Source organism: Arvicola amphibius, chromosome X, assembly GCF_903992535.2.
Source record: "Arvicola amphibius chromosome X, mArvAmp1.2, whole genome shotgun sequence".
Lineage (NCBI taxonomy): Eukaryota > Metazoa > Chordata > Mammalia > Rodentia > Cricetidae > Arvicola > Arvicola amphibius.
Genome location: NC_052065.1, coordinates 22962943 through 22982449, shown reverse-complemented (window position 1 = coordinate 22982449; position 19507 = coordinate 22962943). Strand labels below are relative to the sequence as shown.

General features: G+C 42.2%; 1 protein-coding gene across 1 annotated transcript in view; it reads right to left on the bottom strand.

Annotated features, from left to right (window-relative positions):
- Shroom2 (shroom family member 2) overlaps positions 1-19507 on the bottom strand; it is a 115192-nt gene that overhangs the window by 13815 nt on the left and 81870 nt on the right. Inside the window, 1 exon segment of the mRNA XM_038317148.1 lies at positions 1411-1636. Within this exon segment, the coding sequence (XP_038173076.1) occupies positions 1411-1636 (226 nt within the window).

Sequence of the window (19507 nt, the reverse complement as noted above, 5' to 3'; positions counted from 1 at the left end):
AGGATATGCCTGGGTGGAGAAAGGAATAGAAGGCGGAAGGAGACAGGAACTCAGTTGCAGTCTGAAGTTTAGTGGAGACAGATGGAGTCTAAGGATGCAAACTGAGCCTGCAGTCTGAGGTTTGGCAAAGAAGCATTCATTGTGAGGATTTATAGAGACAGGATCTCCCCTTCAGCCTGAACAATGGTAGGACAAAAACTCTCTAGTGCCTGACTACTCTGCGTCTCTGATCCTTCAGCTTTCAACCCCCCCACCCCCAAATAGCTGACTCCAAGTTTTTACTATAAAGACCAATTAGAATTTATGCTACAAGGGTATGAAAACTTAGAGGTTTCATATTCTCTGCAAGAGTTATGGATCTTTTTGTTAATTGTCTTCTATTGCAAAAGAAGCTTCTCTGATGAGTGTTAAAATGTACCAACCTATGGGTATAAAGACAAGTACTTAAAAAGGAAGATTTAATGCAATACCCACTTATCAGAATGAGAGTAGTTGGTTCTCTCCTAGAGTCTTTGACCTACCCAGCTATGGGTTCTCGGCACTGTTAACAGTAGCAGGCATAAGTTCCAATTTGTGGAGCAGGTCATAGATCCAATCAGAAAGTTACTTACTCCCACAACATTCATTATTATAATTCCCAGAGTTCACAGCTGGGTAAGACTGTTTATTACTTCACTCCCCTATCATCAGTAACACTTTCTGGCACTATGAAAGCTAGCCAGTGGGGATGAAACTTTTAGGTCATTACCAACTTGCCTGCATGTTTTATGATTCAAGCATGTAGCTTCTTCAGCAATAGGATAAAGTTCTGGAAGGTGACCAAGAGCAATGGTAATAACCTATAATGTTTTTTTTTTGGGGGGGGGTGTCTATGAGATCTTACTGAACCATAACTTGAAAAGAGGTAACTTGTGGCACTGGGCTTTTTATCTGGGTCATTCAGAAGTTTAAAGGGGTTGAAGAACTTATTAGTTGATAAAAGTCTTTGGCTATCTTAGCTCTTTAGAAGTAAGAGGCCAAAGAGTGAGGAGTTCAAAGACAGTTTAGGGCACATACACAGTCTAGGCTACACAGTGAGTTCTTGACTAACTCAAGTTATATATCAAGTTCATGTCTCACAAAACAAGAAAAAAGGAAAGGAGGGAGAGGGGAAAATTGAAAGAATATGAAAATCCTGGACATTACTCAACTTTACCTAAATATCTTATACTTGGGTTAAATCTGATTTTGATCACTGGCAAAATATGCTTAGTCTGAATGTGCCAGGTAGTAAGGCAAATGGAAATGCATTCAATGCAGACAGAGGGGATCATGATGTCACTAAACTACAACTGGTCATTTGAGCTAGGCCTCATTCTCTACACGATTTTTCATGACCAGATTTTACCCATGTTTGAAGCTGTAGCATACTGTTGTAAAACAATACCTTGCTGAGTTGTCTTCATGGATAAGCAGGGGAGGCTTGTCTGTCAACTTCTGTGGGGCAAACTGGGGTGAAGGGGAGCGAGAGGTTTCCATGGTTGATATCTGTCGGTGTTGACGCTTAGAAGAGAGCTGGGCTTCCGGTTCAGAGAAAGCTCTCTCCTCATTCACATGCTGGCTGTCTTGTGGTTGGGCACTGCTGATCACAGAGGAGCTGTAGGAGAATCACACACACATCCAGGGACTCGGTAAATGGTGTTGGTAAGGACTTGTTGGAGAGAGCTAAGTAAGAGTCTGTATGCGTACTGGACTTGAGATGAGTCACTGAAGGCCTCTGAGACAAGGCTGCCTTCTTAGCATGCAGGGTTGTGCACACTGGCTATAAAGTACGCTCCTGAACAGGTAGGGGTAAAAGGCGACCCTGGACTTGGGGCCCCAAGTCTGACAGTATGCGTATTCTTGAGGTAGAGCCCCAGCTTGGTTCAGGCCCTCCTGCAGAGGCTCTGTATCTTCCTGGGAGTGGGACAATTCAGAAACTGTGGAATTGGCTTGTGGGTTCTGATTCAGTAGGTCCTATAATGGTCTCAGGGCATCTAGAGGAATTTCCAGGAATTTTCTTATCTCATAAAAATGAGACAAGAATTCTGATTGGGATCTTCTCTAGTAGACCACTTTAAGGACTACACGTTTTCCAACACCCGTGCCACAGCCACTTGTGAAATGGTAACAATCTACAACACATGCTATATATGTTAGGCCATATGTGTAACATGTTCTGTATGGAACATGAAGTATCAAGGACACATACATATAGATCTGATACAGACACACATGTATATACCAACTACATTTCTTTAAAAGAAACACCCCTTCACCAAAAAAGAAAGAAAACAAACCTCTGATTTAAGGAAAAGAGCAATTCTCAATCTAAAATTGACTTTGAAGCTGGGCAGTGCACAGTATTTGGTAGGCCAAAGGACTATAGGACTATTATACAAGTATCCTGCCTTGTGGATGATAACCCTTCTGTGTTCTAAGGAGAGGAAGGGAAGGCAGCTGAGGGGAGGGGAGGGGAGAGGAGGAAAAGGGGAGGGGAAAGTAAGGTATGGGAGGGGAGGGGAGGGGAGGAGGAGAGGGGGAGGGGAGTGAAAGGGAGAGGAGAAGAAAGGGGAAGTTTATCTTTCTTATACTACACTTGACTTAGCAATTTAATGTCCCTTTCCCCAACAATTCCCCTTCTCTATTTTTCTTGGCCCTCTCCAACTCCAAGCTTGCAGAGTCAACACTATGAAATCACCAACTGATTTTAACGGCCCCAGTTCATAAGAATCTAGCAAATCCTGTCACAGATAGACACAATAAAAAAGGACCAAGATGTAACAACGTTGAGTTCTGTTGGGACCATATTCGAATCTGTGATTTTAATGGTGTCCAAGAGACATAGAATGTAGATAAAGTTCAGTGTGATATGTTTGTGTCATGTTGGAATATAGATGTACATTTATAAATAGATGTATATGCTATGGATGCTGTCTGTACAGATTTATGTAAATGTACACGTGTGCCAGTGGTGCATATATGTCCGTGTTCTATGTATCTGTCCTGTGCTGTGTATTGTATACGTAGATGTGTGGCGTGACTGTATATGCGGCTATGCCATGTACATATATACCTTGATCTGTACTATTTTTTCTGAAGCAGGGTCTCATAGAGTACCCAACCGTGGATGCAAAAACCACAATTCTCATCCTAAAGGGAACAAGAGATAGTTTATTCAGGGGCCATATTTGAGTGACTGCAGCCTGGGAACACGGGTTTAGGTGACCCCAAATTTCACGTTCCAATATGGAAAAAGTTTCAAGAAGTTTTTACAGTTTTGCCAAACAAAGAAAGTCATACAAGACAAGTTTAAAATGTATTTGGCGTGGATATCAGAGAGGCAGTCACAGAAAGATGAGGAGATTCGTCCTATAGGTCTGAGATGTTATCTGATGATATTCTTAGTTTGGGGATGGTGAAGGCAAATGGGTCTTCTAAATTAATAGATTACAAAAGATTTTAATCTATTAGTCACATGATGATCCAACACAGAGGTGGACAAGGAATGGCTATTCACAGGGCTAAAGCTAGTCCAAGGAAAACATTCCAACATCTTCAACATCACTACAGTTTTAATCAGCCAACCAGCCTCTACACACACAGTTTTTCTTTCCAGGAATTTTCATTGATATTATGTTGGCCTCACACTTAGCATCCTTCCACCTCAGTCTCCCAAGTTCTGAGATCAGGCATGTAGCACTTTATCTAGCTTTTGGGCGGGAGGTAACCAGGAACTGAACCCAGGGCTTTGTACATGCTAGTGTGTGTCATACCACAGCCCCCCTTTTTATTTTAAGACAGGGTCTCAGTAAATGGTTCAACTTGTCCTTAAATTCATTCCATAGCCCAATCAGGCCTTGTACCTATATGATCATTCTGCTTCAGTCTGTTGAGTAGCTAGGCTTGCCCCTTTTTCATTCATTTGAAATAAAACACAAGTGACCACAGACCTACAATCCTGGCACTCGGGAGGCAGAGATATCAGGAGTTCAGGGTCACCCTTTGATTGCATAGTGAGTTCAAGCATAGTTTGGGCAATATGGAGATCCTAAGAAAGGGAAGGGAGCAAGGAAGGTAGGAGGGAGGGATGGATGTCCACAGAGACAAAATCCCTAAGATAATAGGAAGACTTAAGGACTGTGTTTCCTTATGTCTGTATGCTACCCTGACAATAATGCTGGAGCTGGAAGAGAGCCATACATAGGAAGGTGGCAAAGGCAACAGCATTGCAGAGTCCTGGCAACTAATATTCAGGCTAGGTATGTAGTGAAGCTGACCCTGCTGTGGGACCATGGTCTGTACCCTGTCACTTGTATTTTAAATGAACACTGATTGGCCAGTAGCCAGGCAGGAAGTATAGGTGGGGTGACCAGGTATAGGAGAGGATTTGTATGGAGTTCCTCCAAACCAGGGATCGTAGGCAGACGCAAGAGTTGCTCTTAGATGAACGGAACCATCCATGGTTCTCCATGACAGAAATCACCATACAACTTCTTTCGAAGACACAAGGCACACATAGCCCAGACTGAACACACAGAGCTCAGGCAGGACAGGCCACTTGTTTCCCAGCTGGTGGAAGTGTTTGAGAAGGATTAGGATGTGGCCTTACGGAAGGAGGTATGCAACTTGGGGCAGGCTTTGAAGTTTCTCAAGACCCGTGTCATCCCCAGCCTGTTCTTTCTCTGCCTCCTACTTGCAGGTAAAGAGGTAAATTTGGAGATGTTCCTGCTGCCTCTGAAACCATAAGCCTAAACACTTTCTTTTATAAATCGCCTTGGTTATGGTGTTCCATTAGAACAGAAAAGTAATGAAGACACTAACGTACTTTTTCTCCTTTCATTAAAGTAAGATGCAAAAATTCAAGAATAGCAGCATGGGCTAGAGAGGTGGCTCGGTGGCCAAGGCAATTGCTGAGCAAGTGGGAGGACCAATAATCCCACTGCTCCTATGTTGAGGTGGGAGGCAGAGGCAGGAAAATCCCTAGAAGTTTGTATATGAGTAGCCTGATAAAAAAACAATGAGACCCTGTTTCAGACAAGGTGGAAGGTAAGGACCAATGTCTGAGGTTTTCATCTGACCTTCACATGCATGGTATCCATCACACACACACACACACAGACACACACACACAACAGGAGCAGTTCTACAACAGCTCCACTGGCTGTGGGTATAAACAAAAATGATCTGGAAAAGGGTAGACTCATCGTCCATTATAAATAGCTAGTCTGTCCTACAGCTTGGAGGAATTTATCAGTCAGATCTCTGTAGAAGTCAGGAAGCTAGAAGACGGGACACAAGACATTCCACCTATAATTCTCCACCACCTTTCCCACATTCCTGATAATTCTTAGCAGTCACAGAACTCCAAAGAGCAATTAGTTAACCAACTGACCAATCAACAAAGGCACAGGCCTCATCAGGAACATTTAAGAATAAAGGTACCAGTTATATTCTTAGAAATTAATCATCAGACTTCCCAGAGCATACGCTGCTGTGGAATAGGGACTGTCTTATTATCCTCTGACTGCCAAATTTTCAGGCACGGAAACAAGACGGTTGAGCATCTTTTATCTCGAATGTTTTGGGGAAGATATATTTGAATTTGGAATTAAAAGATTTTTTTGACTATTTGTATATACAGGTATGAAAACTAAAATACCTACAGAATGGACCTTAATTATAATCATGAATGAAATAATGCTAACTTATGCCACATTTACAGTTTATATGTTTCATGCATATAGCTGAAAGATAATTTTAGTTTACTATTTTTTGGCACACCTGCATTTTCACTGCAAGCCATCACAGTATAATGTATAACATCAAGAGTAGAAATTTGTCCCTTGTGGCATTCTGTGGGCACAGAACTTCTGATTCAAGAGAATTTTAGATTTCAGGTTTGTGGACTAGGGATGATCAACCTGTATTTGCTAAATTAACAGACAAATTATGCGAATGATAACAAGGAAAAGAACTATTTCTACAAGTTTTGTTCAAACTCTTGGATCTTTTCATTTTGCAGTTTTGTCTGGGGATTTTGGGGAGTGTCTTTAAGACAAGGTCTCAATATGCAGCCAAAACTGGTCTCAAACTTGTAATGGAGCCCAGGCAAGCCTGCCTGCACTTCCTAAGTAGTTGAGATAGCAGATGTACATGACCATGCTCAGTCTCCAAACTTTTGTGTCTTGCTGGACGTCCTTTGGGGAAAACGCAAACCCAGCAACATCCTGGCTTTGACCATGTGTTTACTGAAATGCCTCTTTGCTAAAGCTTTTCTCTCTACGCCAGTCTGAGTTTCTCATGCCATGTGGGAAGAGTAATTACTTTAGAAGACCAGATGAATTTTACTTCTCCAATCTCTTCACAGATGGGCTAAAAAGGTTTGCAGTTTCCTTGGGATTTCATTTTAGCTTACAGAAACTCAGATGCCAAGTAGTAATTAGACAAAATGATAAGTCATTTGTGGTTAAATGGGTTGGGGGGAGTAGACGATTAAAAGAGAAATACTGCTCATAAAGTGATGCAAACTCAGATTAACAGGCACTGACTTTTAATTGCTATCCAGTAATTATAAGGGGGTGGGGGAGTAGGCTTGGGAAATTCCTGCTGTGCAAGCATAAGAACTCGAGTTTGGATCAACCAACATCTTTGTAAAAGTCGGGTGTGGTGATAGTGTGGTGTGGACCCCAGTGCTCGAGGAGGGTTTGGAGCAAAGCGTGGTCTCTGAAGATCACGGCCAGCCAGAATAACCATATTCATGAGTTCTAGGTTAAGTTAAGAGACTGTCTCAAAAAATAAGGGTGGTCTTGTCTACATAATGATATCCGGACAACTAGGTGGTTAGACTGTTAAACCTATCTTGAAAAACAAAATAACAAAGTAGAGTAAAGACATTAACAGAGACTTTTGCACTCTGCATGCATGTAGGTACGTGTACACACACCACACACACCCCTGCTTGGATCTGGAAACCTAAAATAAGCTATTAATAACGGCCTGTTCAAATACTGTAGGGCCTGGTCTACCCTTGTTCCTGGGGGCTCATCTTGAGGACAGTTTCTGGTCAGCTAAGCTAAGGCATCCTGTTTGTTCCTGTGCCCTTCTGCTCCCCGCCTGGTGATTACTGTAGGGCATTGCTGACTTCATCATTGGTATGGTAATTTCCCACCTGTCTGGGTGGAAATCCTTGCACAGCAGCGAGGTATATAAGCATTTCCCCAAAGTTAAATAACGGCAATTCGGCTGATCTCCTTTCGAATGACCCAGGTCTCTTTGTGTGTTTTTTCAATCTCCAGGCCCTTGCCCGTCTCGCATACTGTACAGTGGCATGCGAACTGTACCGAGGGGATACACAAAAATCGGGTGTTACAAAATACCCCAAGCGAACTAGCTATGCTTTACAAAATACATTCTGAGAATCTGTGGCAAGGCCTTTCTCATGTCTGCAGCCCCATCACATCATACTTGCTCCTAAGATTAGAGGTAGCAAGGAAGTGGGCTCTGCTCAAACTGAGTTAAGAAGGCCAGGAAGAGCGTTAAATAGTGAAAGATTGCATGCCTCCAAATCTATGTCAAAACCAGCCCTCCAAACAATTTGGATGTCAAGAAGAAACATTATGAATCTGTTTTGCAAAACTTCGCCTTCCAATTCCCTTCTCTCCTACTTTTCTTACCCACTCTGTGTAGATATCTAAAGCTATATTTCTTGCATTTTAAATCCTTGACTCTGCAGTCCCTTCCAAGGAATAATCATTATCTATAAAAATGGTTTCACTGAATGTTCCTGGCACCAGGGCCTAGGGGGAATCTACCTAAGTTTCCTTGCAGTGGGGACAACTTCCAGAGCCCCTGGGCCAGTGCCTTCAAATGGTATCTGTGGAGTTCCAATTGGGTCAGAATACACTGTCTTAGATGAAACTGAAAAAAGGGGCCAGGAAAGTTTTGTTTGTTTTAAAACACAGTTTTCTAAACCTCTTCACATCCTTGGCCACATAAACTCTTCCTGGAATTCTTAAATGCATAATAATTCTCTCTTCCCATTAACTCTTTCTGCCTGTCCCTCCTTTCCCTTCCTCCCTTCTTTCCTCCTTTTCCTTATTGAAGCAGGATCTCACATGTCTCAGGTTGGTCCTTGAGGTAACTATATAGCAAAAGGTAGACCATGGACTTCTGATTCTCCTGTTTCCCTCCCTTCTAAATTCCGAAAATAAGGTAATCACCAGGATGTCCAGTTTACTGCACTACTGGGGATTGAACCCAGGGCTCCTGGATGCCAGGCAAGTCCTTCCCCAAGTTGGGGTATATCACTAGCCTAGAGTCTCCTTATACCCTTCACGGTGTTTACAAAAGAAACAATTATAAATACTTTGGTGTTGTTTATTTCCCCTTTGGCAATACTGGGAACTGCAAGTATCTAGGGCCCGCAGGCTAGGGAGAACGCTGAGCGTCACCACTGAGCTATAATTCCAATCCGCATTTTGACTTTCACATCAGTTGCCCAACCTGGACGTTGAACTTGCATTTCCTGCCTTGGTCTCTCAAGGAGCTGAACTAAGAAGCCTGGTTAAAACACCATGCCAAGTCACTAGTGACTTTAAATTCTAGTATATGCCGTGCTATGCAGAACAGGGGATTAGCAAACTAGGGACGTTTTAAGTACTTTGTCGTGTCCTTTTATTAAGAAAAAGCATGGTGTGATGCATGGTTTTATAAACAAGGTTTTATCATAATAGTACTATTCTAGGAAAATTTGGTCCTACTATATGAAAAACTTTTCCCCAGACACTGGGAGACCTAGAAAGAGAGACAGGCAGGGGCTGGAAAGATGGCTCAGTGGTTAAGAGCACATTTCTGCTCTTGTAGAACTCAGTTCTAGATTCGATTCCCAGACCCCACATGGTGGTTAAGAAACATCCATTAACAGTTCCAGGATCCAACAGAAAATATACATGGTGCACATATACACACATGCAGGCAAAACATTCATATACATACATAAAATAATCTTAGTTTTTAAAGAAAAAGAGAGTACAGATAAATCCAAGATTGTACCGAATGCAAATTGTGTGAGATATTTACTAATAGAAGTGTGAGTCACAAGTAGCAAGAGGACCTACTATTGTGTCAGAAAAGGAGGATATATCTAGTGACTTCATCCTATATGTAGAATGTACCTGTTTATCTTAATTTAATATCAAAAGAATCAGAAACATCCCTGGATCAGGTGTGGAAGTTTGAATGTAATTGGCTCTCATGAGCTCATAAAGAGGAGCACTATTAGGAGGTGTGACATTGTTGAATTAGTTGTAGCCTTGTTGGAGGAAGTGTGTCGCTGTGGGGGTGGGGCTTTGAGGTCTGCTATGCTCAAGCTACACCTAGTTCAGTTTACTTCCTGTTGCCTGCCAATCAAGACGCAGGACTCTCAGCTCCTTCTCCAGCACCATGTCTGCCTGCACGCTGCCATGTCCCTTTGTAATGATAATGGACTGAACCTCTGAAAGCATAATCAAGCCTAATTAAATGTTTTCATTATAAGATTTGTGGTGGTCATGGTTTCTCTTCACAGTGATAGAAACCATAACTAAGACACAAAGTCTGTTTTGCTTATTTGTGGCATATAGGGAAATGATATGAAAGAAACAATCAGGGTTATTTAGTGTCAACCACGAAGGTGATGAGTGAAGATGCCAACCATCAGATCAAGCTGAATCCCTGTACCACTCTTCCAATTTTTGTTTCTTTCTTTGGCATAGCATCTCAATATGTAGCTCACTCTGACTTTGAACTCACTGTCCTCTTACCTTAGTGACAACAAATGCTGGCATCATAAACATTTCTAGAGTCCATAGTCATTTCTTTTGCCAAACACTTTGTAGACTAAGAGTATTTAGAACACATGGGACATGGCGCTCTCCCCTAATACATGAGCACTCCAATCTCCTACAAAAGGTCAGCAGCCATCAACCTTTTCTAAAATAGAATTTCCTCCTACAATACATGTAACACAAGAGTCAGGCCTGTAAAACGCTGATCTATTTAAAATCCTTAGTCACTTTGGTCCTTCCTTGCAAAAGCATTGTAGACGATTAAGAATCAACAGAACTGTTGGGTAAGTTTTATACAATGCCATTATTAAGTTACAAGTTAGCAGCAACAACACATAGTTCCTAGACAGTTGGTGGCCACCAAAATACCGATTCAGGGGGTGAGCCACAAGAAGAGGATTAATTTATGTTGTACAGAAATAATCTAAAACCTAACCAACAGTAAGATTTTGAAAAATACACACCGTATAACTGGCAATGGATGTAATTGTATGGCCTTAATTGGCAAATGATTAAAGAACAGAAGCCCACTTTTAATAGGAATGTGAGCAGTAAATGAACAAAAGAAAAAATAATACCAGAATAATATACAAAAAAGATTCCCTCTCCCCAGCCCCCCAAAATATGTTAAAGTGATTGTTACTTAAACCACAGAATTGTAAAATTAATCTTTAATACTGGCAAAGTTGTAAGAGGAACAGGACTTCCTAGGCTGCTGGTGAATAAAGCATAAATAACAAAAATACACTGCATAGGTCCAAAAGGTGAGACCTCCCAAATACATATCTACCATGTTTTAAGATAACCCATATGGAAATGTATGCCTCTTACATTTTAGCTCTTAGCAAAATATGCTTATTAATTAAAGTATTATTTGCAATTGTGAATGGCTAGAAACAGCTTTAAATATTATCTACCGTATAAGACAGATTTCTCACATTTTAGAACACTAGGTAGAGTACATATAAAAGATTTTTGTGTGTGTGTGTTTTTTTTTTTTTGTTTTTTCGAGACAGAGTTTCTCTGTGGCTTTTTGAGCCTGTCCTGGAACTAGCTCTTGTAGACCAGGCTGGCCTTGAACTCACAGAGATCCGTCTGCCTCTGCCTCCCGAGTGCTGGGATTAAAGGCATGCGCCACCACCGCCCGGCAATTTTTGTGTTTTTTAAAGTCAATTTACATACACTATGTGGAGAACGACTGTATATGTAAAATATATATTTGATTGAAACAAGACTCAAAGCAAACACCATCTCCATGTTCTCTAGTGGAATCACTGGGTAAGGGGATTAGGATAATTTTAAATTAAAAAAATTAATTTAAGCTAATCTCCTCACCCCATCTAAGACTTTATTTTTTAAAGAGGTGTGTGTGTGTGTGTGTGTGTGTTAATACTTAAATAGATTCTGAATCCCTTTGCACATCCACAGATATCTACCAATGATCGGACAGCTAAGTTGCTCTTGCAGAAGCCAGCTAAAACCTCTAGTGTTCAAAAAAAAGGGAAAGATGGGTAGCTCAAAGTGGATATGTCAGCTTCTTCCCATGGTTCTGCAAACATGATCATCACATACATAAACACACAGAGACACACATATACATGCACACACACACACAATCCAAAGTAGTAAATAGTCACACACAAGTATTCTAAAAGGCAACATAAATTATTACCTTCCCTAACCTTCAGCATCCAAAGTCAGACTTTGGGGGAGTGGCCAGTCTGTGCAAAGCATGCAGCAGTTAATACACATTTACTAAATTGTTTGTCACTGCAGCTGGGTAGCGGAAGCCTTCTAAAACCCATTTGGTTAACACATACTTGTGATTATTTCCAGAACTTTTAAAAAATGCCTTTGTGCATGCTTGAATAAATGAAAATGCCCCTGTAAAGTTTCGCTGAAGACAGAGGTAGGTGTGTGTGTGTGCACATTGTATGCACATGAATGGCTTTTCCTACTATATAGAATAGTAAAGACATGTCCTCTTTTCTACTACAAATGCAATATTTCCTTACTACATTATCAAAAATACATACATTCATACATACATACATACATACATACATACATACATACATATACTTTGCCTAGAAAACATGTTAACCATTCATCAGATTGGTACCAGTATTTTTATGCTTAAAATTATTTTCCATTCATTTTATAAATGCAGTTGGAATGCAGCAAGCTGCTTAGCTATAATGCTACCAGATTCAGTAAACCTTTACTTAATTTGCCGTTGTCTTTTTTTTTTCTCTTGCCTCAGCACTGGCACAATCAATGACTAAATATGTGATTCAAGATGACACCTAGTCCCATGAGTCAGTGAATACAGACTCAGATAGCGTGTGTATGTGTGCACAGATAGCTATGCAGCAATTTCCCGGTGAAAATGGCATTCCTTCCACACATGCGAATGCTTCCTTGCCTGCAGCAAAGGCAATCCATCATTTAGCAACACGGCCAAAAACAATAACCTGCATTTTTAATCACAATGTAAGAGGCAGAACAGAAAACACAAGCACATGTATAATGACACCTTTAAAGAAAAAACACTATCACGATCCAAATAAATAACAAATTACAAGAACTAAAGATTTTTCAAAGCCATAGAGATTCCATTTTCTCCTTGTAGGTTTTTTTTTTTTTTTCACTGCAGTTAGGAAGCCGTGTGAATGGAACCATGGACCGTTTGCATGACCAAGCATGCACACCTGGTTTTAGCCACCCACCTCTGTCGGGATGTGTCTAACTCACCATTTTCTTTCAGGGTCCACACTCAGTGTCTTGGGAGTGAGCGTGCCTGCATCTTATAGCTACTGAGAAAGAAATGGCAATGCAGACAGGTCTTCACAAATCCCAGTATCCTATTGCCAGAAGTCACACAGAGCAATTTCTCTACACAGCCAGGGCTACCAGTCCCACTGGTACAAACGGCAGGCAGCTTTCAGTTCCAATGTGCCTTCCGCCAGCTGTAAAAAACCAAGGCTGCAAAAACTGCATGCATCCTTAGACATACATGCAGTATGGACCAACGTGTCCCCTTGCACACGTGTGCATGCTTGCAGGGCTCTGGCCAGAATCTGTACCCTGATTTGCATGATTTTTTGTCTTTGACAGAACAATAAACAATGAGAATGTTAGCACATCTTGCCAGATCGGACCCACGCCATTGTGAGCTGACAAACAATGTGCCCTTTAAAGACGGTAGAACAAAAGAAGCATTGGTACTACACCCCCCTCACAAATAGCACAAGTGAATTTTTAAAACTGTTCCCTTTGGGGATAAGATACCCTGAGAAGGTGAGCCCTAGAGTCTCTTACCTGAATCCCTGCTCGCTGCTGTAGACTGTGGCTCACTCTGTCTGCAAAGGCAGCTAAGTGCTTCAGGGACCCACAGCCTGCCTCTGCCACCGCAGAATCCTGCTGCCTAAGGCACTGAGGAGTCACGAAGGCAGCTGCGATAGCTGGAAGATCAGAGCCTTCGCCTTATGATGGACAAGTTTGATGCAGGTCTGGTCAACTCCAGAACTCGGTATATGTGACCTCAGGGAACATTCCTAACACATACCATAATTAGCTATAAGAGGTTTCTCCTTTGAAAATCCCATCAGGCACGGAGCGGGGAGTGGTGGTCCTTCTTTTCCTATTTTTTTTTAATGGAAAATATAGAAGAAGCTCCTGCAAGAAGATCATTCATAAATTCTACTTAAGAACTCTTGGCCGTGCTATGGCAGGCAATCCATGGTCTAATGCTACAATGGAGTTAAAGATGACATTCAACAGCCTATTTTATGTCTGTGGATAGATATTCTTAGGCGGATTACGCACTCATTAGGAATGTAATCCATCAGCTAACAAACCAAGTGTTTCAGAACCTTTCCTGTGTGCAAGGGCACTAGGGCGAGAATACAAAAGCCTCCAGGCTGACCCCAACTCACCCGATTCCTTGCATCCCAATGACTTGCATTTAAAGACCCCCTCCCCCCCCCGCCCCCGTGCCCCATGTCCACTCTGAGCCCAGCCCCCAACCTCAGTGGCATGGTCCTGAACTGAAATTGCTTCTCTCACAGCTTTTCCTCACAGCTCCTTCCTCTGAGTCCGGGGCTTAGCCACCAGGGGTTTCTCTTTACAGCTTCTTTCCATAAAGCTCTTCTCACTGCACAGCAATTATTTCAAACTCCTGTTCATTTTACCAAATCACGTTGTTATCCAACCTCCAATGCAGTGCATTGCTAATGTGTTATCATTATAGCCATGAAGCACTGACTTTTTTATTAGTATATATTCGCTTTTACAGCATTATGGGTTCCATTCTTATATTTTCACACATGTAAGTCACATAGTTTGTCCATCCTCATATTCTTGTTACCTTCCTTTGCTCTTTTACATCCTTCCTCTTCTCAAATACTAACCTTTCCACTACTTTTATGTTATATGCATACACATGTTCATATATGTTTAATCTAGATTCTACAATGAAAGAAAACATTTGTTTTTTTTTTTTTCTGATTTACCTTATGGTACCTAACACAATGGCCTCTGGTTTCACCGACTTTCCTACAAATGACATGATTTCGTTTTTCTTTGATACACTCACATCCCACCCTACGGTTTTCCTTACGATTCTGTTGATGGAACACCCTGGCTGGTGTAATAACTTGGCTATTGTGAACAGTGCTTCAGTGGATACTGATACGTAGGTGTCTTTGGGGCATACTAACTTGGATTCCACTAAATGCTTAAATCTGAGAGAAAGGGTTAGGAGAGTCTGGGGGGCCTGATATAAACACAGTGAGGAAGTGAACATGTATTTTTTATTGCAAAGCCCATACTTTTTCCAGTGTTTTTTCACATCCATATAGTATTTTATAAATAAGCAACAGTGCCCCTTTCCTGCCACCCCATCTCTACCTTCTTCTCCAAGGGGCCTATACATGCTAAGCACATATTATACCAACTGAGTATATTCCTAACTACAAACACTTCATTTAAAAACTAATTATAGAAAATTTAAATAAAAGAAAGGAGTTTCCATACAATACACCCAGTTTCTTCTATCATTAAGCCTGAGATTTGTATGTATAGTGTATGATCAGTTGGATCTTAAAGTATCTCTCATAGTCCTGTGTTTTAAAGGCTTGATCCACTGAAGGCCACTACTGTGAAATCAAAAAACCTTTAGGTGATAGGGCCAAGAAGGAAAAAGTTAGGCCACTAAGAATATATACTGAAATAAAAGAAAGGAGTTTCCATACAATACACCCACTTTCTTCTATCATTAAGCCTCCTACCATGAGATAAATGGTTTCTTCTACCCTGTGTTCCTTCCATGATGTCCTGCTTCATCAACAGGACTAAAAGCAACGTCACCAACTGCAGACTAAAACCACAAGCCAAATCCACCTTTTTCCTTTATAAGTTGGTCATCTCAGACATTTTGTTGAAGTGATGGAAAACAGTCTAATATAATTTACCCCAGATAATGATACAATAGTGGTACATTTGAAACTGATATGCTACCTACTGCACTAACAAGGAATTTCAACATTTGTACACTAAAATGACCCAATATCATATTTTTGTATTTTTTATTTTTATACTTTTATAAGTTATTTTATACTTTACTAATTAAAATATACTATTTATCGTTCCTTTCTTGGCCTAGGATTCCAGCCAAGTACCACATTGTACTTAGTGGTTACATTTTCTTAAGCTTCTTTTATTGGGACTGCTACAAAACTAAAAGTTTGTCCCTCCCTTCAAATGTATATGCTAAAAGCACATAGAGATTTGTTCTTATCATCTCAGAATTTGGGATGCAGGTGTTGTGTAACAGTTGACTAGGTAAAAACCTTTCATCTTGTAGGGAAACTCTTTAAGACATAGGATGGAAAAGGGGAGGAGAAACAACAGGGTGTTCTAAAGGGATGTGAAATAGTCCATCCTGTCGGGAAGCTCGTTAAAACAGGAAGTAAAACTCACCCATGTTCCTGTAAGGAACCTCAGTAAAACTCACTGGTTTAGCAAGCTGAACTTTGGCACTATCTGTACATAGTGAGCTCCTGGAAATCTTCTGGTATTCCCAAAAATAGGGAGATAGCCCCCTAACCATGGCCTTCATAGCTACAGTTGAACCCTTCGCTGACAATTCATCCCTGAATTGCTTCCCTTAGCTGAAATTGCATTTGAATGACCCTGGCGTCAGTTCTCCCGCAACTGGGGGCCCAGGATCCCTCAGATTTTTCTTTCTTTTTCTTTTCTTTTGGACTACTCATCAATGGTCCCGACTGTGAGAGACTGCTCACACCCGTGCCACACAGGCTCCACTGCCCTCTTCAGATCTCTCTACCCCCACTAACTACTCCATTAGCCCCGCTGGACCATTCTTCCTCTCCATTGCCTGGCCACAGCAGCCGCCCACTCTGGCACCCACCTTTACCCCGCCTCTCACACACTCACGTGGTGCTATGGAACCTAACCCGGACCAAGCCAAGCCAGTTGCAGTTCTCCTGTTGCGAGATGTGGCCGGCACAGATGGATTGATTAGGGCACATGTTCCTTTCTCCCTCTCAGAGAGAACAAAAACTGGGATCCTATATGTCTAATTCTACCACTTTCATAAAACAATTCCAATATATTACCCAGTCTTAGAATCTCACCTTTCATGATATCTATATGATCCCATCTAATCACCTACTTCCTGAAGATCACAGGCGAATTTGGGAGCAGGCCAGACTACATGCAGACGAGATCCACCAAACACATGCAACACACCCTCTGGGGACAGAGGCGGTCCCCAAGCAGGAACCACACTGGGATTATAACACCCCAGGTCGAATTTTAGCTACGGACCTGTTTTTGACCTGCCTCCTGGCATATCTCCATAAGGTTGTCCTCAAGTCAGTAAAATATAATAAACTCTCAGAGGTCATTCAAGATACGAAGGAAAATCCTTTTGCATTTTTTGGAACGCCTCACTATAGCCCTGTTACAATATACTAACTTAGATCCAGAAACCACGAAAGGCAGACAGCTACTCATGACTCATTTTTTTTCTCAGTGCTACCCTGACATTAAGGCTAAACTTAGACGTTTGGAGAAAGGCCCCTTGACCCCGTAGGTGGAAGTCTTAGAGTTGGATTTTAATATGTACCATGTAAGGAATGACAAAGCCCACAATCATCACTGTCACATGCTAGCAACAGTCCTCTGACCGGCCGAGGCAACAGACCTCCCAATCTGTGCTGTCCGTGCTGCTCCCTTGATCCCTGGGGCTTGAGAACCAGCAGGCCCATGTTTCAAATGAGGTAGAACTGGTCACTGGGCCTGAGTATGCCCTACTCATCTTGGTCCCAGAAGACATTGTCCGAGATGCCATAGGGAAGGACATTGGGCAGTCGATTGTCCTCATGCACTTCATACATGGAAACATCAAACCCAGAAAATTCCCAAGTTGACATTCGAGGTCTGGCCATAGATGAGTGAGGCTGCCCAGGCTCCTTTGACCCGACCACAACCATCATCTGTAACAGGGAGCCACGGGTAAGCATCATGGCATCAGGAGGGCCCATCTCCTTTCTCTTGGATACCAGAGCCACATACTCGGTACTGAGGGAATTCTGGGGACCTACCTCTCCTTCTAGTTTCCCTATTGTCAGGATAGGGGGACAGCCTTATCTACCTCAGCAGACCCCACCACTTAACTGTGTTTTTAGGGATACTTATCTCACTGATTCATTTTTAGTCATGCCAACCTGCCCGGTATCTCTTATAGAAAAAGATTTTTTAGCAAATCTCTTCTAGTAGGTGTGATTCTCATGGGATGAGGACTACACCTCCCAGAAGGCCTTTGTGAGCAGAAGGCCCCTGCGTGCAAGCGCAGATCGCAGTTTCACCCCGCCGGACCCAAACACTACATTTCCCAGGAACACCGTACCCCTTTAAAAGTTTAGAGGCAGAGGCAGGTGGATCTCTGTGAGTTCGAGACCAGCCTGGTCTACAAGAGCTAGTTCCAGGACAGGCTCCAAAGCCACAGAGAAACCCTGTCTCGAAAAACCAAAAAAAAAAAAAAAAAAAAAAAAAAAAAAAAAAAAAAAAAAAAAAAAAAAAAAAAAAAAAAAAAAGTTTAAAAACCCCGCCATGTGCGCTCGCTCTCTCTCTCTCTCTCTCTCTCTCTCTCTCTCTCTCTCTCTCTCTCTCTCTCTCCTCTCTCTCTCTCTCTCCTCCTCATCTCTCTCTCTCTCTCTCTCTCTCTCTCTATCCCCTTTCCCTTTTTTCCTCCCTCCCTTGACCCGCACTGTGGAGCACCCCCCTTCCCTTAATAAACAATCCTCCCACGCACGTGGTCGCGTCCTGGGTCTCCCTTCCTCTGGCTCCGCGATACACCCCACGCCGAAAAAGAAGAACAGCAGTAGAAGCTTCCATTTCATTTGTTCCTTCCATTCACCTTACCCCAGACTACCTCAACAGTGTGCCAATTCATGCCCACTGCCGATTACTATTCTCTCCCTCAGACCAATGCCCCTCATGCCTTTCCCCTAAATGGCAGGGCCCCTTTAAAGTAATTCTTGTAACTCAAACAGGGCCCTGTCCTCTTAAGTTCCAGAGGACATCAAGATCAGTCACTTTTTCTCTAGTTCCAGAAAAACAAAAGTTTCATCACCGTACTCAAACCTCCTGTGCCAAAACTCCATACACTCTCTTTCTTCCTCTTTCTCCTATCTGTTATGACGCCAAGATGTAAATCTGTTCCTGTTCTCTTATAGATTCTGGGGTAAAGTACTGACATGTTAAACTCACCCAGTTTCAAACATATTGTACAGGCCACACCTGCTGTACAAAGCTTTCTGGAGACAATGCCAACACCCGCACCAGTTCCTGGGACTTCATCATTGGAGCTCACCCCTTACTCTCCTCCTTTCTTCTTCTTCCCCTTCTCCTTTTTCCTTTCACCCCAAAAATAAAGATGCAAAGGTAATGTCCTTGAGTTCATCTTTTTACCCCCAGTTCCTTGACTGCCATAGACATGCAATTCTGAGCCCTTAGGGGGTAAAGTGAGGCTGATACTCAAGCGCCCCACGCCCCCATACTTCTGCCCCATCTGTGTCCTGGATCAGAACACAACATTCAAGTAGTGCAGACTGGGGAGAAATCGGAAGGCAGCCATGTGGTGGTGCAAACCCAGTTGGTACCTGGTAGGCTGGGCAGGATGGCTGCCTCAAATTCAAAATCAGTCTGATCCATATTGCAAGTGAAGACATTTTGATAGTTATTAATGACTGACAACTTGACAGGATCTAGGGGACGATTATGTGGGCATGACTATAAGGCTGTTTCTAAACTAGGTTAACTGAGGTGAAAAGACCCACCCTATATATGTATGGGCAGCACCATCTCTGGGCTGAATAAAAGGAGGAAGTGAGCTAAACACCAGCATTTCTTTCTCCTAACTGACTTCACTACTATGGAGGATAGTATCCTCCAACTACGAACCAAAATCCACCCTTCTTTTAGTTGCCTTGTCAAGTACTTTGTCACAGCAATGAGAAGAGAAACAAACTAATAACAGCCATTAAAAACAAATTCTGGCCCAGTGTGATTGGCATACACCATTAATCCCAGCACTCAGAAGGCAGAGGCAGACAGATCTCAGTGAGTTTCAG